Source organism: Candoia aspera, chromosome 1, assembly GCF_035149785.1.
Source record: "Candoia aspera isolate rCanAsp1 chromosome 1, rCanAsp1.hap2, whole genome shotgun sequence".
Taxonomy (NCBI): domain Eukaryota; kingdom Metazoa; phylum Chordata; class Lepidosauria; order Squamata; family Boidae; genus Candoia; species Candoia aspera.
Genome location: NC_086153.1, coordinates 340,634,403 through 340,660,663, shown reverse-complemented (window position 1 = coordinate 340,660,663; position 26,261 = coordinate 340,634,403). Strand labels below are relative to the sequence as shown.

The following is a 26,261-nucleotide window of genomic DNA, read 5'->3' as shown; positions in this document are numbered from 1 at the left end:
CGGGGTTTATTTTGAATGTTTTTCCTCACTCTTCTTTCAGTCTCCAACTCTGCAATCTTCTCTCCTTAATGGCTCTTTCGTACCTACCTCCAGCTCAGCTCCGAATCCTTTTACACTCTCTGTGGCTTTCCTGGACATCTTCAGAACTCGATCTTCGGACCAGCGTCATCAGCAAACATTCAGATCCCCTCCGAAAAAGGATGTTGCCTTTGGTTCCTGTGTCCTGCTTTCACTGTGTCAACATCTGGTGCAGCTTTTCCAAGGAAGCCCCGTGTCACAAGTGTGACAGAGGAATTGTGGAGAGGAAGTTGGTCAAACTATAAAAACTGGAGACTTGTCTTGACTCAGGAGATCTTCTCTGGCCAGAGACAAGATCTCTTCTCGAGCTGAGGTGGGAAGGAGTAAAACGAGGTAAGACACTGCAAAACGACCCCATCTCAAAGGGAACGTCAGGATTTTCAAAAAAGACAATTTTAGTTTAATTTGAGACTCCACCCAGGATTATAACAGGGAGGAGGTAGAAATAGGCAAGAGCATCCATGGGGAGGAGGTAAAAAAAAAAAAAATCAAGATGGAGCCAGTGATCATGTGATGGAGCCCCCTCCCCTTTTAAGCAAGTGTGATGCACGTAGAAAGGGCAAGACTTTGGTTGAACATCACAGCTGCCTCCTTTACTTTTTTCACCCCCTCCTAAAAGATGCCCCTGGAAATAAGCGTCCTTTTGGTAATTGGAGGTGGTTTTTGACACGGGGGCCAGGTTTGAAGTGGGCAGGGCAATGCAATAAAGTGGGTGTGGCTATGTCACATCTGGAGAGCAGCAGCATTTTTCTCCTACCTGTCTAGTTTTGGGGGGGAGGGGGGCTCTGGTTATTGATATGAATGTTGTTGTTGTTGTTAGATGCCTTAAGTTTAGGTTTGATTGCTTGTGGGTTTCTTACCTGAAAATGGTGAAAAAGCACACTGCTGGCTTTCGACAAGATTGCAAGAGAGGTTCGTAGCCCATACCTAAGGATGGGCTGCTGCATTTGGAAGGTTTGAAAGGATACAGGATACTTGCAGGATACTCCAGATTTCTGACTTAAAATCCTGCTGGGATAGCAGCCTTGCCCAAAATCGAAACAAACCGAAAAGAACCCAAAAGCACAAGCCAACTTCACCAAGGATGTGAGCAGGAAATGGGAGCGATTTCTTTGTGGTTAAGTGGAGTAAATGTTCTCAAGTATCCATTCTGGAACCAAGGATGCACCCTCTTTCAGTTGCCTGCCTCCCCTTAGACCAGTGTTTCTCAACCTTGGCAACTTTAAGATATGTGGACTTCAACTCCCAGAATTCCCCAGCCAGCATGCTGGCTGGGGAATTCTGGGAGTTGAAGTCCACATATCTTAAAGTTGCCAAGGTTGAGAAATGCTGCCTTGGACAATTTCCCATGGTGGATGCCCCTGGCCAACCTGGATTTGAAAAGCTAAATTGGTTCGGTTCTGGTTACCATTTGGATGGGAGACCACTAGGAAATTCCACAGCTGTAGGCCAGACTGAGAAGTTGAAAAATCTGAAAAGGCATTAATTGCACACCAACTCCATTCTGTTGCCAAGATAACAGCACGGATGTCAAGGAAGTCTTTACCATAGATTCTGCCTGGGAACCCTATTCTGCCTTCTGGGGGTCCAAGCAATCCTTGGAACATTCAGGCAAGCATCAAGAGATTTCAGGAATCCAAAAGAGCTTTTGGATTTCTGAAATCTCTTTCTTCCAAATGATATGAGGGTGAGAAGGCCATCAGCTTCTGCCAACTCTCATTCAATTTTTTCAAACCCTGTGACCATGCATATGCCTTGAGGGGAGTCATATAATATACCTATGGTGACCATATTTTCTTGGAAAAAATAAAGGACGAACCTGAAAAAGGGACACACCTGAAAGAGGTTCATAAGGTCAACAAAAATTAATTGTTGATTGATTGATTGATCATATTTATATGGCCACCCATCTCACGAGACACGACTCTAGGCAGTGTACAATAAAAAATATATATAAAATAACAGTATATATATATTTTTAATCTGTTCAGTTGTGTTTGATTCTCAGAGACTGCCCAGACAAGTCCCTGCAGTTTTCTTGGCAGGTGTTTTTCAGAAGTGGTTTGCCATTGCCTCCTCTCTAGGGCTGAGAGAAAGTGACTGGCCTAGGGTCACCCAGCTGGCTTCGTGCCTAAGCCGGACTAGAACTCACGGTCTCCTGGTTTCTAGCCTGGTGCCTTAACCGCGACACCAAACTGGCCCTGACAGGAAGGCTAAAACTACTTTTATTGAGATTGTGTAAGGAATGCCTAAGGCCAAATAAAAGACTCAGACTCTAAAGCAAGTTTAAGCTCTGGCTTTTATTCAGAATAGAATGCACACCAGTAAAAAGCTGAGAGTGAGGGAAGCGCGCCCAAAGTTGAATTAAATAGTCTCGTGCCAAACAGCGCTCCACCCCCACACTCCCCGGGTGTGCCCCACGAGTTCCACGGGGTGACAGGCCATCAAGACTTGCTAGGTGAGAGGTCGTCCAGCCCCATTCGCCCCGGGCATCGCCCTGTTTATCTTCCTGCGAGGTAATGGTCCATTACCGGGCGATTAGACCTCGATGTTCCTCGAAAGCCCGGACGCGCCTTTCCAAACCTCGCCCTGATCATTTCCTTGATACTGGTGTTGATGGTCGATTACCGGGCGATGAGACCTTGTAGATCTCCCAAACCCATTACCTTCTTTGTCCGGTTTATCGCCCGCACCTCTCCAGCCATTGACACGCATCCGCGCTTTGTCATGCGAGCCGTTACGATGTTGCAAACATTGCAACGGCGATCATGACAGATTGGCTTAATAACAGAAACTTGCAAACCTGATTGTGCTGGACCGCCTCTCTTCCTCATACTTCAGTGAATCAGGGAGGGGTCTGCCTGAGCCGCTTCCAGATGTTATCTGGACCTTCTGGACTAAAAAAAAAGTGCTTTAGCCCTTTTTAGCTAGGCACAGAATTCTCTTTAACAAAATGTCTTGAGCTGAAAAGGATGGGCCTGCAAGAATTACAGCCGCTGAACACTTTCCCATTTAGGACCAATATATCTCTGAGAAAGGATGATAAGGCGGGAGAAAAATAAAATAAAATAAAATAACTACATTTTTTAGTGACTGGAAACCCCTCATGGACTTTTTGCTGAAAAAAAGAAGAAAACGAACTTGTGATTTATGGGTTTGATGATTAGAAATGGTAGACTATGGAAGGAAGGAAATTATGATGTAATTTTAGAGAGAGAGGGCAAAATATAAATGCATTTATAGCTGCTGTTAAGATCGGAAGCTGCTTCTTTACGATCTTTTCTTTTTCTTTTCTTTTCTTCTATTTCCTTTCTTACCTATCCACTATTTTGTTCTATTTTTATTTCTTTCCTAAAAATTTGTATTGTTTTTGTCTTGTTAAAAATCTTTTTAATTATATATATATATATATATATATATATAGAGAGAGAGAGAGAGAGAGAGAGAGGAAGGAAGGAAGGAAGGAAGGAAGGAAGGAAGGAAGGAAGGAAGGAAGGAAGGAAGGAAGGAAGGAAGGAAGGAAGGAAGGAAGGAAGGAAGGAAGGAAGGAAGGAAGGAAGGACCAATATATCCCCATTTACATTAGGACAGAGACTTCTAGATTTTCTTTCTGATAGCCTTGCTCTGATGCAGCAAGCGGGCAGGTCTCTTCACTGATAATGGGGAAGCTTGCAGCTGGCTGTTTACATCACAGCTGCCTACATCTGTATCGGTCTGGGAATTATAATAGGCGCTGGGACGCTCACGTTCTCCTTTTGATTTCCATTGAGATATTCCTTTTTCCTTCGAATCCAAAGTGCTGCATAGCCCAGCCAGATTGCCTCTGGTCCAGTCCAGCTAGTCTCTCCAAAATCATGCAAATCAACCCTGACCGCTGGTCTAGACTTCCACTTCTAGACATCCAATGGTGATGATTGGGGGAGACGTGGAACAGCAGCAATTGGGACAGGAAAGCTGAAACGGAAGACGCTTTGCCCTTCCAGGTGGACAATGCTTCCCTGCTTGGGGGGTGCCCTGACCTGCCTGCTGGCCCTGAGGACCTTTTCTGCAGCACAGGACCCGGCCCTAGACCAGGACTGGAATGACTGGAAGAGCACCCATGTCAAAGTGTACCGCCAGGTGAGTCTGCTTGGCAGAACTGGGATGGGCCCCAGTGTGGCGCTTCACCAGTTCTATCCACCTGGCCCAGGTGCTTCTAAACATGCACTGAGTGCCAGCCCGCAGCATGGGCCAGGATCCTCGTGCATATGCAGACTTCCTGCCTTCTGGGAATGGAACCAGCGTCGAAATGGCCTTGCCGGATCAGAGCAAGGCTTGGCAAGGTAGGCATGTTATCTGGGATTACCCAAGTCAGTCCTGTCGAGCTGTAACGGTATGTGGGAAAGACCCTGAGAGACGGGCAAAGAGATGCTGCCAAGGGAAGGGTCAGATAAGAGGCAGCTGAGCCTGCAGCTGCATAATAGGAGGAGAAAGAGGCTCAGGAGGGACCCTCCCCGGTTGCTTGGGCTGTAGAGGAGACGGTGGGAGATTTGTCCTTTCAGACTTGCAAGATTCTGTCAATGTAGCCTTACAATGAAGTCGAATCAGCTCCTCTGGCCGTTTTTCCTGTCTGGCCTGCCTGAGAAGGTTGACACAAGCTCAGTGAGGTTTACACTGGCACTCGCATCTTGCGGGCAACCCAGCCGGCACCATGTGCATTTAGGAATTTCTGCAGCCTGGGAGCTAAACTCCTCTGCCTTCTAGCTCAGGTGAACTGAGCTTAGCCAGGGGCATTCCCTTTTCTACCTGGAGATAAAACTGGGCCTGCTGCATTCCCAGGGAGCTGAATTCTGCCCCCCAAAGCGTCTTCTGGAGCCGGGCGGTCCTGGCTCCAGCCTCTTGCGCGCCACTTGCCGGGGCAGGGCAGCGTGACACGCCTGCCCTTCCGTGGCTCCTCTGCAGGGGGAAGAGAGTTTCCAGAGGGACATCTGGGAGAGGAACCTGCGCCTGATCCGGGAGCATAACCGGGAGGCCGATCTGGGGAACTACACTTACTGGCTGGGCATGAACCACCTTGGTGATCTGGTAAGGAAACCTGGGATTGGCGGATGGGCTTTGTTGTCCCCCGCTTGGGTTTCACCCAAGGCAGGGAAAGCCCCCTTTCCCCCTGCAGCGGCTCTACATCCTTCATCCGCCATTTCAAATGCCTTGCAGACCTCTCCGCTGTTCCTCCTGGTGGAATTGGATGGCCCAAGATAGCTCAGCTTGAGAACTTTACCTGGATTCCGGTAGCCGATTGGCTCCACGCCCATCATGCCTGCTCCGTTCTGTGCGCAAGGCGGATGTGTGTATGGAAGTGGGTGTTTGTGCGTGCACTGTGTGTGTGTGTGTGTGTGTGGGTGCGTGTGCGTGCGCACAGTTGTGTATATATGAGTGTGTGCCTGCATACGGGTGTGAGTATATTTATATGAATTGCAATAGGAGAGAATATATGCAGCTCAGGGCGAGTATATTTATATACACAGCATGGTGTGGGCACGCACAAGTGTGTGTGTGTGCGTGCATGGTGTGCATATATCTTAGGGGGTGCACAAGTATGTGTGTGTATGCTTGTGTGTGTGTGCACAGCGTGATTGTGTGTATAGGTGTGTGTATAGGCGTATATAGAGAGATGTGCATGTGTGTGCGTATTAAAAAAAAACTCTTTTGCTGCGCTGGATTCATTGCCCTTTGGCAGCACTGAAAGAGGCCCGCTCTGGCTCCTCTGCGGGGGGAATGTTTTTAAAAGCTTGGAGAACATTTGGGCACAGCAGGCTCTGATGGGGCCCTTGGGAATTTTATCAACTCTGTAACAGCCCGAGCCGTCAGCCAGTGGAACCAGCTGCCACTTGATGCGGGGAGTTGTCCTTGGCTGGGCCTCCTCAAGGAGTGGCTGGGAGGAGGATATAATCCTTTAACAAGCACCATGCACACATTTAGAGCTACCCTTGTGTCAAGCATTTCGTCATCAATAATAATATTTGGAAGTTTGGTCAGTCTTTTTTATTTGATTTACATCCCATCTTTATTTTGTACAACTCAAGGGGGTGTGCATAGTGCCCCCGCCTACTTTCCCCACGACAACCCTGTGAGGTGGGCTGGACCTGAGAGAGGGACAGGCCCCAAGTCCCCCCAAGGTCCTTTGCGGCTAACGGAGGACTGGAACTCACCGCCTCCTGGTTTCTCGCCCAGCACCTTCACCACTACCCCAAACTGGCTCGTGGTATTCCCACCCTGCAACTGAGGCCGCATCTTCAGGTCCTGCACACGACGACACAAAGACGTCCCCGCACCATTTCAAAATGGAATTGCCTTGCGACATCCCCTCTGTAGCAGCTCTAGCTACAGAAATCTTGGGTGACGCCCCAAAACCTTTGAACGGAAAGCTTGCACCAACACGTCTTTCTTCCCCCAGACTAGAGAAGAGTTTAATCGGAAGCTGAACGGCCTCCGTCCTGATCCGGCTGAACCTTGGGGAAGTAACGTGACCTGGCTCCAAGAATCAGCCTCTCCAGAGGTCCCAAAGCATGTGGACTGGCGCCCCAGTGGTTACGTTACACCAATAAAAGACCAGGTGAGTCCAGCTTGGGCGGAGAAGACTGTGCTGGCCAAGCGAAGGACTCCACGCTGGGTCCAACAATGAGGCATCATGAGATGTACAATCTTAGAATCCTACAGTGGGAAGGGACCTCAGAGGTCATCAAGCCCACCCCCCTGCACCCTGCAGGATCCAGTACTCCATCCCCAGAGACTATCCAGGCTCTGTTTGAAAACCTCCAGGGAAGGGGAAGGAGCCGCTCCACGTGGCAACCTATTCCACTGATTGAGAGATCTTGCTGTCAAGAAGGACCTCCTAATGTCGCATCTCTGTCTACTGTACATCCTTGAAGTTTCATCCTATTCATTCTAGTCTTGCCCCCTGGAGCAGGGCTTCTCAACCTGGGCCACTTTAAGTTGTATGGACTGCAACTCCCAGAATTCCCCAGCCAGCATGGCCCAGGTTGAGAAACCTTGCCCTGGAGCAAGCGAGGACTAGTCTAAAGCCTCTACAATGTGACAGTCCTTCACGTATCTGAAGACACCTATCATATCCCCCTCTTCAACCTTCAAGCTAAACCTACCAAGGTCTTTTAACCTTCTGGCCCGTTCTTTTTCTTTGCTTGACCTCAACACCATGCTTGGTGCATGGTTAGCCTACGGCCCGTCGCTGACAGCCTTCTCCAACCTGCTGCTGTGGGTGATGGGAACTGTATTCCAGCACATCCAGGGGCGCCAGCTGGTCAGTACCCGGATGAATGCTATCGCAGAGGTGGGGATCCTGGCTTAGCCCTAGCACTGAATGTAGAGGGAAGAGGGAATGGCCTTGAGGGACAGGAAGAAGAACCGATCTCAAGGCGAAGGTCAGATAGGAGTGGACTGAGTCCGGGGCAGGAATGTAACTTGAGAAAACATCTCAGAACTCCATGGTTCTCACAGAGATAACAGTAGGGAGCAGGGAAGTGCATTCGGAATAGCAAGATTCTGGTACTATAGCTTTACAATAAAAGTTCTACAGGTACTCCTCAACTTATGATCATTTGTTTAGCAACTATTTGAAGTTACGACAGTGCTGAAAAAGTGACTTACAACCGGTCCTCACACTTTACAACCGGTCCTCACACTTATGATGGTTGCAGTGTCGCCATTTGCAACCTTCCCAGCTGGCTTCCGCCAAGCAAAGTCAACAGGGGAAGCCAGATTCACTTAATGACTGTGGCAAAAAAGGTCGTAAAACTGGGCGGGACTCACTTAACAACTGCCCCGCTTAGCAACGGAAGTCCCAGTCCCAACTGTGGTTGTGAGTCGAGGACTACCTGTACTGAGATACATGACACTGGATTCCTAGTCTGGTCTACCTTGTAGGGCTGACCCTGAACCAGCCTGCTTCCCTTTTTTTTCTCGCAGGGCAACTGTGGCTCCTGCTGGGCCTTCAGCGCCACCGGGGCCCTGGAAGCTTTGCATTTCAAGGAAACCAGGAGGCTGGTCTCGCTGAGCGAACAAAACCTCGTTGATTGTTCCTGGGAACAAGGGAACGAGGGCTGCGATGGGGGCTACATGAACTGGGCGTTTAATTACGTACGGGATAACAAAGGCATCAATTCGGAGCACACCTACCCTTATAAAGCTAAGGTAACTTTTGCATGAGAGCAGTCGTTTCAAATAATTTCAGTTTTCTTTCTCTTTTTGCCCTCTATTAAAATGACCTCCCATCCTTGCCTGCCTTCCTGCTCCTGGTACAGAAAACCTTTTTCCTCCAGTTTAATAACTCTAGTGGAGGCAAATGCCAATCTGAATATTGATTTGTGGGCTCTTTCTCCTGGGGACGGGCGCTGAAAATTAAGCCAACGTTCAGAGATCATCTTTTCTGTGGGTGGCTTTCGGTTGACTTCTGGCCCCATCTCCCCATCCATTTTTAACTAGCAAATATTCGACCCCGATACCAAAATTTTCTGGAACCATGGAAAAGAGGAACCACAAAACGGAGCCACCATTATCTGCTAACTAGACAACTCATCCCTGGTACCACGGAGGGACACGCAACTCCAAAGTTAGCTGACACATAAGGATTGGGTTGAAAATGGAAAATTTTCTTCCATACGCAGGGCCAAGCAGGCAACACACGCAATGCACATAAACAATGGGTTGGGCTTCCGTTGTGGAATTGTGGCCACTATCTTGACTCCGTGGCACCCCACGCCCTCACGGATGCCCCTGAAGCCGTGATTATCTTCTTTCCAGGATGGACCCTGTAGGTGCGACCCCCAGGACCGAGTGGTGAGGTGCGCTGGATTAGTAAATATCACGAAGCACAGCGAGAGAGCTCTGGAACAGGCCGTGGCCAGAACTGGTCCTGTTTCCGTCGGTGTGGACGCTTCTGAATTCATGTTTTACCGATCTGGTACAGTGGTGCCTTTTTAACAGCCAGGAGGCAGCAGTATTTGGCAAAAGAATTTGGGCTGTCATAGCAAAAGGAAGCTGTGGGACAATATTCAAAGCAGAGTTACCGTCGATTTGAACATTTGGGTGAATGGTCAGCCAAATGCGTGCAATAGATTAGCTAAACATACCACTCAAATGAAAGCACAAGCTTTAATGTTGAATGTGGGTGGTACGGTTGGTAGACAGCAGGCTGGGTCCACAGGCAATGGTCAAAAAAGTCAAAATGGCATCCATGACGGTGGGATCAAAACTCCAACCATTTTTTAATGTGCAACACGACGGACGTAACAAACTGGCAGAGCTTGGATTGCCCCAATGTGGACACCATCTTGACTTTTTTGATCATCCCCTGCAAACACCCCTGGTAGACAGGAACTGGCATGGACCTTGGAGTAAATCCAAGGCAACCTCAATCAGGATAACGATAACCGAAAGAATCCCAATTGTTCCTCTCAATATCTCACCAAATCTAGAAGGCCACTCGCAGGACATGATCTTACCCGTTCTCGACTTCACATGGCTTTGTTCACACTTTGCTGTGTTTGGAGAACGAGGTTCCCAGATCCCATCACTTGAGTATCCACTGGGAAAAGGAATGCTGAGACTGGAAGGGGAATGGGAGATAACCAGGAAGAGAGGTCTAGGTCTGGGGGGAATGTCAGGAAAAGAGGAAGAAAGGAGAAAATGGGATGCCCAGACAGCAACAGCATCATCTCACTTGTCCTGTTTCTCGCACCCCTTCCAATCTCACTTTTCTGGAAATGATTCAAGCAGGCCCCAGGAACATGACTCGCCACGTTCTCTGATTTTGGCCCCTACTTTCTCCAACATTTCCAGGAATCTTTTTTCGCAAAGGATGCGGCAAATTCTTGAACCATGGCATGTTGGTGGTCGGCTACAGCTCCATCACAGGAAACAAGAAAATTAAGAAGTACTGGATCCTGAAGAACAGGTAAGAGAGAGAGCAAGCAACCCAGGGCTTGCAAGGGAAGGACTGGTAACATGCGTATGTGGGTGTTTTGTGTGAGAGGGCTATTATTAGAATTATTATTATTAGAATTCTGTTTGGTGGGGTCCAGGAAGCGGGCCTTCTTGGCAGTGGCTCCCGCCCTTTGGAACATCCTCCCCCCCGGAGGTGAGGCAGTCCCATCTCTCCTGGCCTTCAGGAAGAACTTGAAGCCCTGGTTTTGCCACCTCACTGGGGGCAGGAAGGGGCCTACTCACTCTTGGGGATGGCTGGTGCCTTAGAGTGCTCCTCGCGTATATACAAACTGAATGAGATCTGTTGCTGCCATCTGGATTTTATTTTTTATTTGATATGAATATTGTGTATTTGTATTTATATTTTATACATTATCCATGGTTTTATTGTTTTTAACTTTTTGTCTTAATTATAAACTGGGCAATTGTAAACTGTAAAATCTTCTGGGGGGAGATGGGCGGTGGCAAAATAAATAAATAAATAAAAAACATACATACATACATACATACCCAACCTGCTGCTCTCTGCAGGCTGGACTACAGCACCCATTATCCTGTCTTATGGGCCATTTCAACTGTCACCCTGAGTATTATCCCACCACCCTTTGATGGGGTTGCTTAGTGGATCAATTTCTGGAATAAGGTGATCTGTCTTTCCCTTTAAATCCAACAGCTGGTCAAAAACATGGGGTGAAAGCGGGTACATGCGGCTGGCAAGAAGAGCCCACAATCACTGTGGGGTCGCAAGCATGGCGAGTTATCCCTTCCTGTAACCACCGAGTGGGACCCGAATTCCATCTCCCGGAAGCTTGCCAACTTCACAGCAGCCTTCAACTCTGATCCTCTTTGAACTCAATCTATATATTACTAAAGCTCTCACGTCTGTTTGTTTGTTTGTAACCTTTAACTGGGCAAAACAGTGCATCACAGGCCAATGATGTTTGAACCCGAGTACCTCAAATGGGCCAACTTACAGAATGCATCCAAAATCCGGGACCCATGGCTCCCGTGGGATTGAAATATGGCAAGTTTTATAAAACATTTTATGACAAAAAATGGCCATAAAACATTTTATGACACAATACAAAATGTCATAAAACATTTCCTGTGGTCAGCTCCTGACGTTGGCCTGTGCACTACAGTTCAGTATGAATGACATGGGCTGTTTTCAAGGCAGGTCCATCTCTGAATATCTCCCTGAGTTTTTAAGAACTTTTCCAGGGGAGCAGGACATTAGAAGCTCTGCCATTATTGAAGGCGTTGAGGCATCTGGCAAGGAAATACCTCTGAGGCGATGACCCAACGGGTCCACGGGTTGCCTTGTATTTTTAAAAAACAAACACAGATCACTCTAAGATTTTCAGCAGTCTGAATACAACTTATCAAAAGGGTGCACATCCCTGTATTTGTTCCAAAGAAGGCTGAATCTGGGTGATGCTTGTATTAGAAAATCAGACCAATTTTTCATCCACTCTTATGCACCCACACGCTTTCTGCACACAAATCCTTGGAGTCTGGGAAAGAAAAAGGAGGTTTTTGAAAGATGGCAGATGAGGAGCCAGGGGCTTTAGCTCTTAAGTGAAGTACTGAGTTCTAGGTCTGCTTAGGCGTGAAAGCCATCTGGGCGACTTTGGGCTAGTCACTTGCAGCCCAACCTGCCTCACAGGGTTGTTGTTTTAGGGAAAATAGGAGGCAGGGGTATTAGATACGTTCGCCACCTTGAGTTGATTGAAATAGATATTAAAAAAAGGCAGGATAAAAATCACCACCACCACCACCTTTTGGGGAGTTGATATAAAAGAGGCTTATACAACTCATGGAGCCTTAATACAGCGATCCATGAGGCTTGAGTGTTCTTACCTATTTTTCATGATCCTAACTCCTTTTTCCTGGCATTAAACCTGATTAATGAGGCTCTGTGTGAATCAGCCTCCTTAATCGTGTGCTGCTGTTAGGGGCTCAGCAACCATTTCCCCTGACTTCACATTTTTGTACGTTGTCTTTAACGATGCCTGCATTTGTGTGCGCTCTGCATTTCAGTGGGAGAGCTACACCGCAGTTTGCCCTTAAAGGCCACACACTGCAGTTTCTGTCTTGGTTCAGAAGTGTGCACTGGGGTACTTTGACCCAGATATGTGAAGAAATGAATTTCTTCTCCAACCTGGTACAGAATTCCTCCGCCTGCTGACGTTCCCACCCTCTTATTGGTGCTGCAGCAGTGAAAATGCAGTTGGGGTGAAGGAGGAGGAGAGACTGAACTCAGAAGGATTCAGATCGCATTTTTTATGCTGTTGGCCAGTTTTTGTAGCATGGAGTCCTGGTGCTCTCTGAGCCTGGTTGTTTTCTTGCCGACGTTTCATTGCCAGGCTAGGCAACGTCTTCAGTGCGAGGAGGGAGGGGGCCTTGCTCTCCATAAGCCTAACCCTAACCCTAACCCTGAGAGCAAGGCCCCCTCCCTCCTCGCACTGAAGACGTTGCCTAGCCTGGCAATGAAACGTCGGCAAGAAAACAACCAGGCTCAGAGAGCACCCAGGACTCCACAGTTCAACCCTGAGCTACCAATATTCAGTTTTTGTAGTATACCAGGGTTTTAGGGTTGAAAGAGTCCTGGATGATCAAACATCTTTTGTGGCCAGAGGTATCCGCAGAGCGGATGGTCAAAAAAGTCAAGATGGGTGCCGTGCTAATGCAATCAAAGTTCTGAAATTATGCCTGTTTTTAATGTGCTACAAGTATAAAAAGCAGGTGAAGCTCACATCATACTATTGAAGCCACCATCTTGACATTTTTGACCACACACTGTGGACCCCCCCCACTAGTGGCTGCCCAAACATATTCTATTGTGTTTGCATTACACACGGTTAACGAACCACGCTTTACAGGCCGTCCTCGACCCATGGCCATTTGTTCAGTGTGGTATATGAAATAATACAATTTGTAGAAATAATAATAATACCAATTATTATTGATATTATAAGGCAAAATCATATAGATCTTGGTTGGGGGAGATTTTAAGGTATAAATACTAATATTAGTTAATAGCAAAGTTTAAGCTAGTGAGTAACACAATGATAAATAATTAAACTAACACGCAGACAGAAAGAGACAGTTAACACAGGTAAAGGTTTAAATGTGTAAAAGCCTTGGGCTAATGAGGTGAAAACTGGCAGGCTTACAAGTAAGAACTCTTTCAAAAGAAACAAAGGGAAGCAATTGGTCTCTAACTAATTAGCCTAACACTGACCAACAGAGGAGACATACCAACAAAGGCTCCTCCAGGGTGTGCTAAGCAAGGAGATAGAGTAAATGTAACCATATGAGATATTGTCCTATGAGGATTTCACTGTGTGAAAACCTTGGAATGTTTCAAATGCTTCAAAATAGGCTTTTACAAGCATAAGCAAAATAAGATAGAGGGGTCCAGGGAATGAGGCGGTCGGAAGATTGTGCATCTGAGTGCCCAGCCAATGGGTAAACAGGCCAGAAAGTAGAGGGGGGAGGCTGGACAGGGAAAAGTATAAGAAAGTGTGTATTTGTAATTTTGGGTGTGGCATCTTTCCTTTTGATCGGACTCTGCGTAGCCTGGTCAAGGTGCCCACCGCGCTTTGCAAACCGCTTCAAATAAAGTAAGTTCCTTTTCAGAAATCTCTGGTCCAGTTTTCGTGATTTTCATATCTAACATCAGTGACCATTCGAAGTTACAACGGTGCTGAACAAATGGTGGTTACAACCAGTCCTCAGAGTTCCGGCCCTCCCAGCACCCCCATGGTCATGGGATCACAATCTGGGTGCTTGGCAGCTTTTGCACTTATGTACGGTTGCCAAGCGCTCCATGATCACGTGATCGCCATTTGCAACCTTCCCTGCCAGCTTCCCCAGAAAGTCAATTCCCTGCTGGCTTCCTCTTCCTTCCTTCCTTCCCTCCCTCCCTCCTTCTCATTCATCTATCGCTTTATCTATCTTTTTTATCCATCTCCTTCCTTCCTTCCTTCCTTCCTTCCTTCCCTTCCTTCCTTCCTGTCACTTTATCACTTTCTTTTTTATTCATCTTCCTTCCTTTCTTCCCTCCCTCGTTCCTTCCTTTTTATCCTTCTTATAGCCCCACATCTCACTGCAAAAAAGAATTAACAAGATTTAAAACAATAAAACTACGTGTTTTAAACCACTGAAAAAGCAAATACAACCATATAACAGGCCCTCCACCAACCTCACCGGTAATCCCCAGGCTAGACGACAAAGCCACGTCTTCAGGCTGTTTAGCTTTAGCTGATAACCCAGGGATGCCCCCTGGCAGATGGACTGGTTGGAATAAAGAAAAGAAAAGGATAGGAGCAAAAAATACTACAGTAAAGGGTAGCACTTGGGCTGCAAAGCAGCCGAAGTGGGCAGCAGGGAGGCCCCAACGTTTGCACTATTTGCTGCCATCTCGTGCTCGTCCACAGCTTGCAGCCCAGATCTGGCAACTCCAGCTTAAGTAGCCGGTGGCGCCCACTTAAAAGATGGCCGGCTTGGCCTCCCGGAATCAGAAGCGCCTGCGCCAGCAGTAAAACGCGATTTGGCCACCCCAGCTCACCGTAGCCCAATCAGCGTCGCCACGGCTTTTTCCCCATCCTCCTCCAAGATGGTGGCGCCCAGGTTACTCGGCAACCGGAGGCTTTGGGACGGCTCGATGGCCTCCCTCTTCCTCCTGCAGCTCCTTCTTTCGGCGGTCGGAGCGGAGGAAGAGCCCATCACGGCCGACTTCGATGTCAGACCCGGCGGGATGGTTCACTCGTATTCGAAAACCCTGGTGAGAGCGAGCGAGCCAGGGCAGCCGAATAGGTGGCGCCTGCTGATTGGCTGGGTTGAGTCTTGCGCCCGAAAGGGTAGCTTCTGATTGGCCGAAGGGAGGGGTGGGTCTTTTTTGGATCCTGTGATTGGCCGCCAGGAGTCGAGGGGTCTTCGAGACGAGGCGCTTGGCATGTCCCGGCGAGGATTCCGTAGAAAGTGGCCAAATGCAGAACTTTGGTTCTTGCTGGGTGCCCCGGAGTTGCCCCGGGGCAAGTGGGTGGTAGATCCCCTGCCACGGCCTTGCTCCTGCCGAAGAGATGGGAGCACTTGCCGTTGGCTTCTTTTATTCTGTGCCCTTTGGCCTCTTAATTTTTGGTATTTATGTTGCTGCCCCTTTAAACTCCTTTCCGTATAATTCCAACATTTTTATTATAATTCCTTTTTTATGGTATGTTAATACCTACGTATGTCGGTAAAGTCGATTTTATACATTTTGCATACTTCCTCCTTTCTCTCAATGGTTATTGCTAATGTTCTTTATGTAAAATAAAATTTAAAAATTTAAAAAAGTAAAGGATCTCAACCCCAGTGATTACCTGGGCACCTTGGTGCTGTTTCCTTTGCAACAATATAGCAGTGGCTTGCTGTTGCTTGCTTTCTGGGTAATTTTTAAAAGTGCCCATTCTTGCTTCTCACCCTGAGATCTCTTCGTGGTCTCCAGTCCCAGGGTTTACCAGGCCTTGCTCAGCTTGGGTTTCCAGCCCAGGCAAATAAAGTAGTTTCACAAAGAAATGGTTTCTATTCACGCTGTGTGGAAATCCTAAACAGAGAGAGAAAAAGGGTGAATGAGTCAGCTTCCTTAAACTTTGCTAAAATGTGTTGGATAGTTTTAATAGATGCAGCATCTTGTGCAGATCAGGCTGTCTTCTTAAGACACAATATAGTTTAGTTGCTTGGGCATAATTATTAGGTGAACGCTGAATCACAACTCAGATTCAGTTGGTTGTCTGAACTTAGCTTCAGAGTAACTCTTACCAATGACTTCTTTGAAGACGGTGCCACTGAATTCAGTAGGATGGGAGCTCTGGGGTTGCAGACTGACTCACGTTCTTTGTTTTGAAGATTTCTGAGGGCCTCTTCAGTTAAAAAAACGAGAAACTAAGGTGACAAGGCACGTCTGGGAATTGCACTCCAACATGGGGGACGGATCATTATTAGTAGGAGTACGATTTATTACATTTGTATGCCATCAATACTTTCTTAGAGGCAGGGTGCCTTACAGCAATATATTGAATTGGGAGACAGCTAGTTTTATTCATTCATTCTTCATACCACCAAATTTATAAAGCTTCCAGCAGCTTTCAGCAGTCCAATCAAAACATACAACCAGCAAAAATGTTCATTGTGAGCATAATTAAAATAAACATTTTAAATAGTCTAGAAGAAAACCCACACAAGAATAGAAAACATAAATAACACAATCAAAATACATGACAAAAGCAGAACTTAATACTTAAACTGAAGCTAAAAACATGAAGTAACTAGAAACAATTAAACAACAATTCCTGACTTCTATGTGAAGACAAATCAAGGCTGCTAAATTGGAACAACGGTAATTTCTAGTTTATTTTTCCTCTTGGTCATGGGAAGAAAGCCCAGGCCTTTGCCCAGGGTGAGTGAAGGCCCCTTTGGACTCTGTGGTTTCCTTCTTTTCAATCCCATCTGTTTGTTTTTTTTAGCATCCTTGCCATTTTTAGTCTTCGTTATTGCCTGTTATTGTATCTCCCCCCGTCCCCCGTTGTTAACGTTTTTATTTGTAACCACGCAGGCTCATGGGGAGTTGGGTCGCATATAAATTTAAATCATACCCATAATGAGGATGAGGGGTAAGGGTAGTGCTTCACACTGGCTGATTTTTGACTATCTGCCTTTGAGCCAGGTTGACAGGAGGCCCTAAGTAATATGTGCGGATCTCGAAAATTAAAGGGTTGGCCTCGGTTTGGATCAGATGGGAGACCACCAGGAAGTCCTTGAGCTGTAGGAGAGGCTGGCAGCGGGATAGTAATAAGCCACAACAAACCACTCCTGCATTGTGGCAAAAATAAGTCTTACCATATTTGGGTTGCAAAGAATCTGGGGAGCAAAGAGATAGAAAACCAATAGAAAAAAATATCTGTAGCTCAGGGTTGAACGGTGGAGTCCTTGGTGCTCTCTGAGCTGGGTGGTTGGCCTGCAGACATTTCATGACCCCACTAGGTAGCATCATCAGTGCGAGGGAGGGTGGGGTTTGCTCCCTGTTATATGCAGTAGCTTGCCTTGCCCGTGTTGGTGGCGGTGTGGTTCTCTCTTTGGCAGTTCTTTGGGGTGATGGCTTCCGCTTGGTTGCTTGCCTGCGTGATTGCTTGTCTCCTTGGCACTTCCTTGATTGGGGTGATGGCTTCCGCTTGGTTGCTTGCCTGCTTGATTGTTTGTCTCCTTGGCAGTTCCTTGGCTGGGGTGTTGGTTTCCGCTTGATTGCTTGCCAGCTTGATTGCTTGTCTCCTTGGCAGTTCCTTGGCTGGGGTGTTGGTTTCCGCTTGATTGCTTGCCAGCTTGATTGCTTGTCTCCTTGGCAGTTCCTTGGCTGGGGTGTTGGTTTCCGCTTGATTGCTTGCCAGCTTGATTGCTTGTCTCCTTGGCAGTTCCTTGGCTGGGGTGTTGGTTTCCGCTTGATTGCTTGCCAGCTTGATTGCTTGTCTCCTTGGCAGTTCCTTGGCTGGGGGGTTGGTTTCTGCTTGATTGCTTGCCAGCTTGATTGCTTGTCTCCTTGGCAGTTCCTTGGCTGGGGTGTTGGTTTCCGCTTGATTGCTTGCCAGCTTGATTGCTTGTCTCCTTGGCAGCTCCTTGGCTGGGGTGTTGGTTTCTGCTTGATTGCTTGCCAGCTTGATTGCTTGTCTCCTTGGCAGCTCCTTGGCTGGGGTGTTGGCTTCCGCTTGGTTGCTTGCCAGCTTGATTGCTTGTCTCCTTGGCAGTTCCTTGGCTGGGGTGTTGATTTCCGCTTGATTGCTTGCCAGCTTGATTGCTTGTCTCCTTGGCAGTTCCTTGGCTGGGGTGTTGGTTTCCGCTTGATTGCTTGCCAGCTTGATTGCTTGTCTCCTTGGCAGTTCCTTGGCTGGGGTGTTGGCTTCCGCTTGGTTGCTTGCCAGCTTGATTGCTTGTCTCCTTGGCAGTTCCTTGGCTGGGGTGTTGGTTTCTGCTTGATTGCTTGCCAGCTTGATTGCTTGTCTCCTTGGCAGTTCCTTGGCTGGGGTGTTGGCTTCTGCTTGGTTGCTTGCCAGCTTGATTGCTTGTCTCCTTGGCAGTTCCTTGGCTGGGGTGTTGATTTCCGCTTGATTGCTTGCCAGCTTGATTGCTTGTCTCCTTGGCAGTTCCTTGGCTGGGGTGTTGGTTTCCGCTTGATTGCTTGCCAGCTTGATTGCTTGTCTCCTTGGCAGTTCCTTGGCTGGGGTGTTGATTTCCGCTTGATTGCTTGCCAGCTTGATTGCTTGTCTCCTTGGCAGTTCCTTGGCTGGGGTGTTGGTTTCTGCTTGATTGCTTGCCAGCTTGATTGCTTGTCTCCTTGGCAGCTCCTTGGCTGGGGTGTTGGTTTCCGCTTGATTGCTTGCCAGCTTGATTGTTTGTCTCCTTGGCAGTTCCTTGGCTGGGGTGTTGGCTTCCGCTTGGTTGCTTGCCAGCTTGATTGCTTGTCTCCTTGGCAGTTCCTTGGCTGGGGTGTTGGTTTCCGCTTGATTGCTTGCCAGCTTGATTGCTTGTCTCCTTGGCAGTTCCTTGGCTGGGGTGTTGGTTTCTGCTTGATTGCTTGCCAGCTTGATTGCTTGTCTCCTTGGCAGCTCCTTGGCTGGGGTGTTGGTTTCCGCTTGATTGCTTGCCAGCTTGATTGTTTGTCTCCTTGGCAGTTCCTTGGCTGGGGTGTTGGCTTCCGCTTGGTTGCTTGCCAGCTTGATTGCTTGTCTCCTTGGCAGTTCCTTGGCTGGGGTGTTGGTTTCCGCTTGATTGCTTGCCAGCTTGATTGCTTGTCTCCTTGGCAGTTCCTTGGCTGGGGTGTTGGTTTCCGCTTGATTGCTTGCCAGCTTGATTGCTTGTCTCCTTGGCAGTTCCTTGGCTGGGGTGTTGGTTTCCGCTTGATTGCTTGCCAGCTTGATTGCTTGTCTCCTTGGCAGTTCCTTGGCTGGGGTGTTGGTTTCCGCTTGATTGCTTGCCAGCTTGATTGCTTGTCTCCTTGGCAGTTCCTTGGCTGGGGTGTTGGTTTCCGCTTGATTGCTTGCCAGCTTGATTGCTTGTCTCCTTGGCAGTTCCTTGGCTGGGGTGTTGGTTTCCGCTTGATTGCTTGCCAGCTTGATTGCTTGTCTCCTTGGCAGTTCCTTGGCTGGGGTGTTGGTTTCCGCTTGATTGCTTGCCAGCTTGATTGCTTGTCTCCTTGGCAGTTCCTTGGCTGGGGTGTTGATTTCCGCTTGATTGCTTGCCAGCTTGATTGCTTGTCTCCTTGGCAGTTCCTTGGCTGGGGTGTTGGTTTCCGCTTGATTGCTTGCCAGCTTGATTGCTTGTCTCCTTGGCAGTTCCTTGGCTGGGGTGTTGGCTTCCGCTTGGTTGCTTGCCAGCTTGATTGCTTGTCTCCTTGGCAGTTCTTTGGCTGGGGTGCTGGCTTCCGCTTGGTTGTTTGCCAGCTTGATTGTTTGTCTCCTTGGCAGTTCCTTGATTGGGGTGTTAGTTTCTGCAGATGCAGGTGGTAGTTAATTTCTGATTTGATGTGTTCAGTGACTTCATAACATGAATTCATTCAGTACTCAGGCACGTAGCGCAGGTCCAGCCTTTGCATTTTCAAGGCCATGATCCCCGCCCCCTTGTTCTCTTATTTTCTACAGGGAGATTATACCTGCACTTTTACCTACGCTGCTCAGGGCGGGACCAACGAGGTACGTTTTTTTAATCCTTGGCTCCAATCAGCTTGCTAGACGGACCTCTGAACTTTGCAAAACCGAACGTCCTGGTTCCTGTTCCAATGTTCCGCAAACGTCGTAACATATTCCCATGCCATGCTGGTGCTGACACGTGTTGCTGTACGGGAGGGGGCTGCCTCCGTTCTTCGTACCAGGCGCTGATGCGGGGAGTCAGGAATGTCTGTTTGGGTTATCTCGCCTGGTCAAGGACATTTTCCTGAAAGGAACCGTTAGGGGCACCTGCAAGGAATGGGCTTGTACTGACTCTGGGGGAGGGATTGGGAGCTGCCTAGGCTTTTATTGGGTGAATTCCCTCCCTTTTACTATTCTCAGCTTTGCTTGTGATCCTGCGTGCTATTCCTTATTAAATCAGATATCCATGAAAGCCTTGTGTGAGTCTGTTAGTGATTTTGAATAGGCAATCCTTACACTGAACTCTCATACAGCAGGCCAGCATATCAGAGGGAAGGTCTCAGCACCAGAAGTATGGATGGGTGGTGGTGGTGGTGGTGGAGTTTCATGAGAGAACAAAACAACTTGACTGGGAATGATACTTGGCTGTAATTTACGTGCGCTGGATGGGTTGTGGCTGGGCCCCTGTAAAAGTTAGGGCTGATCCTTTTTGGTGTGCATTCATGCAGAGAACTGCTTTCCCAGCATGCTTTGTCTCTGCATTACTCTTGGCAAAGGGAACCCCAGGCTGCTCACTTACTATAGGTGGACGTGCAGCAATGTTTACAGATTTATTGACGTTAACCACTCTCTCTGTTTTCAGCAATGGCAAATGAGTATCGCTGTCAGTGAAGACAATGTGCTCTTTTCGTGTTCAGTCTGGAGGTACGGTATCAGTTGTCTTCTTCTATTAATGCAAGCAAGTGGGACGTGAGAAAGAAATGGCCGTGGGGCTGCTCCCCTTTCAGGGCCCTTCGTGCTATTCTCCCCTCCCCTTTGGTTTTCTGAATTCACACTGAACGGCGCATCAGCGTTCCCCGGTCACAGGCCATCTTGGCTTCTCAATTGACTGGGCTGAGATCCTCACCTGACAAAAGGAAAGTTATTTTAATTAGCTTTTTGGTATTGTTTTGCAATCTTCAGGGCTCCACTGAGCTTGTCGGTATCTCCCTTTGGTGATGCCAGTCAAAACAACATCACCAAAGGGTGATAAATATTAACAAGCTCAGCGTTGATAAGCTCAATGTTGATACGAACAAGCTCAGTGTTAATATCAAGAAGTGCTGGGTTGATAAGCTCACTGTTGATACCCTCAGTGCTCACACCTGAAATGGAAGGAGCAAGATTACTATTGAAATGTAATCCATGCTTAACAACCACAATTGGGACTGGAATTTCAGTTGCTAAGCGAAGCAGTCATTAAGCAAATACAACCCGGTTTTAGGACCTTTTTTGCAGCAGTCGTTAAGCGAATCACCATGGGCATTAAGCGAACCACGTGGTTGTTAAGCAAATCACACAGTTCCCCATTGATTTGGCTCACCAGAAGCCAGCCAGGAAAGTTGACAATGGCGATCACGTGACCACAAGACATTGTAATGGTCATAAATGCAAACCGGTTGCCAAGCACCCAAATCATGATCATGTGACTGGGGGGAATGCTGCGATAGTCGTAAGTGTGAGGACCGGTCATAAGTCATTTTTTTCAGCATCATCATAAGTCTGAACCGTTACTAAACAAATGGTTGTTAAGCAAGGACTGCCTGTACTTGCCATTCTGTTTCTATAAACACTCCAGGAGGTTTATGCCAATTAAAGAACAATAAAATCAGCACAATCAAAATTAAAATCATTTGTCAAAAGAAATCTTGCTGGGAGAGACGTGCTTTTATCAATCACCTTAAGACAGTGTGAGGGAGGGCCATGGGTATCTTCCTAGGCAGCATATTCTGCAGGCAAGGGGCCACAGCGAAGAAGGCCCTGTCCCATGTACATTTGCAACTGTGGGGGATTTTTCAAGCATAGCCCTCCATCTTTCTCTGTGCACATTTGAGAGACTTTTCCATCCTGTCCTGGTCTCCAATGGGAGGCAGCTCCTCCGTTTCACAAACATTAACCACTTGTGCTTCTCGTTCCCTCCCTCCCTACTTCCATCCTTCCCACCCTCTGATTCCAGGAGCCTTTTTCCTGCTTCGGATCCACACCTCTAACAGGCAGCTGTGGGGGTTGAAATCACCTCTTTCCATCTCAGCATCCCAGGTGTCACTTTTTTTTTTCTGTCTTTGAGGCCCCAAGGGAAATCCTACCTTTTCTTCACCCAGTTTAAAGCCGAAGTGAAAGGAGCAAAGATCCATTACGCCATGGCCTACGTGAGTCCCTTTGCGAGCTTTGCTGGGGTGAGGTGGGCCGGGGTGGTGGGAGGAACAGGCTGGCCAAGTATAACATTCATTCATTCATTCATTCATTTAATGAATTTATTCACCACCCATCTCTCCCCTACGGGGGGACTCTGGGCAGCTTAAAAGATGCTGTTAAAAGATTTCTGTTTGACCCAAGGATACATTGGTCTGTTTCAGATATCCAGCCTAACCAAGGGTAGGTGGGAATAATAATAACAACAACAACAACAACAACTAGGCAACCTGTGACCCACTGGGTCATCGTTTCAGAGGTATTTCCTTGCCAGATGCCTCAATGCCTTCAACTGCAGCAGAGCTTCTAATGTCCTGCTCCCCTGGAAAAGTTCTTAAAAACTCAGGGAGACATTCAGAGATGGACCTGCCTTGAAAACAGCCCATGTCATTCATGCTGAACTGTAGTGCACAGACCAATATCAGGAAATGTTTTACGACACCTTGCATTATGTCATAAAATGTTTTATGATCATTTTTATGTCACGAAATGTTTTATAAAATGTGCGTTCTGTAAGTTGGCCCATTCGAGGTACTTGGGTTCAAACATCATTGGCCTGTGACGCACCGTTTTGCCCAGTTAAAGGTTACAAAGTATCAAACAGATACGATATAGATGATATTTTATGAGACGCATGTAAAACACAGTTAACGTGAAATATAGTCCAAAGACTGATATTCACATCCAGATCCTTCAGATCTTCCTCCTTTGAACTTGGGACACTTCGGCAGCGTCCGTACTAAGGACGCCCGCTGAGGTGGGGATCAGTAAGATTAAGATGGCAGCCTTGACTGGGTGGTCACCCTTTGCACTTTTTTGCCCCACCCCCACCCCCCAGCCATCTCAGGTTTATGCTAAACCGCAAGGCAAGGCAGTTCGATTGCTTTGGGCTGAGCCCTGTGCTACGAATGCAGCTGCTGTGGTTTGCAAACCATGGTTTCCCCTTTTCCCTGCTGTGTGAACTGAGCCAGCTGTGGCGTCCTCAACAAACACGGTTAACCATAATTTGGCGCAGTGTCTGGAACCCAGTGTTTGTATGCCAGTTTGAATTAAGGGGTTCCTTTCCCCCCGGTCACTTCATTGGTTCCCTTGCTGCTGAATTCTTTGCCCTTGTTATGTTTTCTACTGACCACTAGGCGGCACCATACAACCAGCTCCATCCTTACATTGGGACTAGTCCGGCGGAGGACGCCTCCGTAAATATCTATAGGTGCCTATACCTGACCAGGCCCAATATAAGGATGAAAGTGGTCCTACAGGGCCTTCAGGTGGTCAATAGAAAATAGAACACACTAAAAAAACAAGCTATAAACCCTCCTTAGGGGAAGGGTCTTGAGGCTTCCGCTATGAGGCCCAGACAGAATTCACAGCAATAAGCTCTTTCGTTTGAGAGTGCAAATAATGAGAAAAAATGAAGGTGTATCTCAACAGCATCCATCCTTCGCCCTGCCCCTGGTTGCAAAGCCAGGGCCACCCTTGGTTCATCACTGTCCTTCCCCCTGGTTTCATTGTGATGGAGTATATTTCTCCTCTTAAAGCATCCTATCTGATACTTTAAGTGTGGTTCATGTTTTCTTTCTTTCATTGATGTCTCCCTCACATCTTCAGCTACAGGGTTGTTCTCAGCCACATCTGCTTGGCTACCCCATACCTCGCAGCCATAGAGCAGTGTTTCTCAACCTGGGCAACTTTAAGATATGTGGGCTTCACCTCCCAGAATTCCCCAGCCAGCCATGCTGGCTGGGGAATTCTGGGAGGTGAAGCCCACATAGCTAAGTTGCTAAGGCTGGGAAAGACTGCATCAGAGGGTTTCCCTGGATGCCCTGTTGTCTCCTGGGTGAGGTTCGGTCCCATGGTTGGGGCCGCCACCTTGACTTTTTTGAACTTGTTGCAGACACCCTGGGCCCACTTCCCCTTTGTCCCAGGGACTGACTGTTAAAATAGCGGGTGGAGTTGAGCCCTTGGTGCTCTTCTCCCTGGCTGACGGGTTTGTGTCTTTCAGTCTGCGGCGGGTGTTGGAGGACAGGACGACATCCCGTTGAAAGAGGAAGAATTCTTTGCCACAGAAAGGGCAGGTGAGTTGCGCAGAGGATGCTGGGGTGGGTGCTGCTGATGCACTGGCAGACAGAGCAGGGCAGAGAGAACTGTGTTCTTCGCTGTTGAGCCCGTGGCAAGGCTGTGATGTGCAAAATCCTTGGTGAAAGAGCAGGACAAATTCCACCCTTGGGTGGCGGCATTTTTAACCCTAGTTGGGAGCCAGCTGTGGCTTGAGTGCCAAGTGACATCATCCATCTTTCCCCAGCTGGGGGCCCCACAATGCTCCTGGGATGAGAGTTCTCTTAACTCCGAGCCAGCCAGGGATTGTTGGAGGGTGCAAGGTGTGAGCAGGGCGATAGAAACAGTAGTGCGGATTATGGCCCCTCTCGCCCGAAAGATTGGAGGAAGGTCATGGATGGCCACAGGGGATGGGAGAGGCAAGTGATATCAGGCATATTACCCTGTTCTCATGCAGTGATGCAATTCCATAATGGCATTATGCGTGATGACGCATGACGTCACGGCAGCTCTTAAAGGATGCCTGTGGGCGTTAGAGTGTCTCTTGCTTGGAGTTCTTGAGCCTGGGACTGGGTGGCCTCCTGCTTCTTGAGAAAGTTTTAGAAGGTTGGTAGAAGGTTGGGGGAGAAGGCCTCTCCAACCCCTTGCCAATTCTGGGATTTTAAATGACTCCGATACACTCTTAACATTTCTTTTGATTCCTGAAATGCCCAAAGAATTTTCAGTTCAGTTATTATACAGAGGCATTTGTGGTAGTGAGTTAGAGGTATTAGGCTATCAAAGCAGATTTCCTTCCTTCCTTCCTTCCTTCCTTCCTTCCTTCCTTCCTTCCTTCCTTCCTTCCTTCCTTCCTTCCTTCCTTCCTTCCTTCCTTCCTTCCTTCCTTCCTTCCTTCCTTCCTTCCTTCCTCTTTTTAAAAAAATGATCATTCTTCACTGTTGGCAAAACAGACACTGGCTTGATTTTCTAATTCAGCTGGAGTAGGTTTAAGGGAAGAATATGCTGAGGGTGTCCTAGAAACTCTTCCCCCCTTCATCTCCAGTTGTTGGCTCCTGCTTGTTGGTTTTCGGAGCCAACATGGCCAGATGGCCCTCCTACCTTGAGTTCCACCTTTCTGCCATCTTCTTCCGCTTCCAGTGGCTCACCGGGAGGGCAAGTTCCGTTCAGAACTCTCCAAGGTCCTGATTGTAGCCGAAAAGTCCCACGATGAGCTGTGAGCAGCCTCCATCTTGGCTCCTGCAGCGGACAGGCCATGGAACTTCAGGTCGCTGTTGGTGGGACCTCTTCTTTCTGGCATCCTGAGCAGCATCCGAGCAAGCCTTTAGAAGAACATGTTTGGGGAAGAAACAGAAGCCACGCACGCACATGGCCCCTTGACACCTGAACTCAAGAGCTCCTTCGACTGCATTCTTCCGTGGCATTGGTGGCAAGCATGAAATGTGTCATAGGGGGCCAGGGAAACTAATCAGGGACACTCTTACTGCATTTCAGATCTGGTGCTGCAAGAACTGATTTCAAAGGGTCTGGGGGCATCTGGTGACAAGGATTTAACTGCAAGATGTGCAGAAAGTCCATTCCTTTGCAGGTATTAGGGTGTATGTGTGTAGAATCCCCTCCAGAAAGTTTCTTCCCCCCCCCCAACCCCTTCCCCATATATTGGTTGAATGGTCACAAAAAGTCACCCTGAGGGAAAGGAGCAATAATATGAATAAAAACAAATTTATATCTTCAAAACTTGCTGGTTTCTGCCTGTCTTTACTCCCTGCTTCCCTTACAAAAGAGGAGAAAACAATTGGGGGGATGTCCCAGGGGAGAGGGAAGGATTATGCTGGCTCGGGAATTCTGGGAGCTGAAGTCCAGACATCTGAAAAGTCGCCAAGGTTGAGAAACACCGATTTAAGCAGGGGAACAACCTGCCTCCTGGAGTCATGGGCACTCCATCATTGGATGTTTTCAAGCAAAAGTTAGATAGGTATTTGGCTGGGATGGTCAGGATTCCTCTCTTGGGCAGGGGGTTAGACTAGAAGACCTCCAAGGTCC

The 26,261-nt window shown here is 47.9% G+C and overlaps 2 protein-coding genes across 2 annotated transcripts; both read left to right on the top strand.

Moving 5' to 3' along the window:
- Nucleotides 1–279: 279 nt before the first annotated feature.
- LOC134488502 (procathepsin L-like) lies at nucleotides 280–11,047 on the top strand. The gene is made up of 8 exons (XM_063290969.1): nucleotides 280–411; nucleotides 4,062–4,197; nucleotides 5,020–5,142; nucleotides 6,512–6,670; nucleotides 8,041–8,265; nucleotides 8,875–9,034; nucleotides 9,913–10,027; nucleotides 10,730–11,047. Exons 2-8 carry the CDS (start codon nucleotides 4,069–4,071, stop codon nucleotides 10,827–10,829), a joined length of 1,011 nt encoding a protein of 336 aa, XP_063147039.1. The 5' UTR covers nucleotides 280–411; nucleotides 4,062–4,068; the 3' UTR covers nucleotides 10,830–11,047.
- Nucleotides 11,048–14,649: 3,602 nt separating this feature from the next.
- MYDGF (myeloid derived growth factor) lies at nucleotides 14,650–25,956 on the top strand. The gene is made up of 6 exons (XM_063290972.1): nucleotides 14,650–14,845; nucleotides 19,728–19,778; nucleotides 20,578–20,639; nucleotides 22,042–22,123; nucleotides 24,169–24,241; nucleotides 25,359–25,956. Exons 1-6 carry the CDS (start codon nucleotides 14,678–14,680, stop codon nucleotides 25,436–25,438), a joined length of 516 nt encoding a protein of 171 aa, XP_063147042.1. The 5' UTR covers nucleotides 14,650–14,677; the 3' UTR covers nucleotides 25,439–25,956.
- Nucleotides 25,957–26,261: the final 305 nt, after the last annotated feature.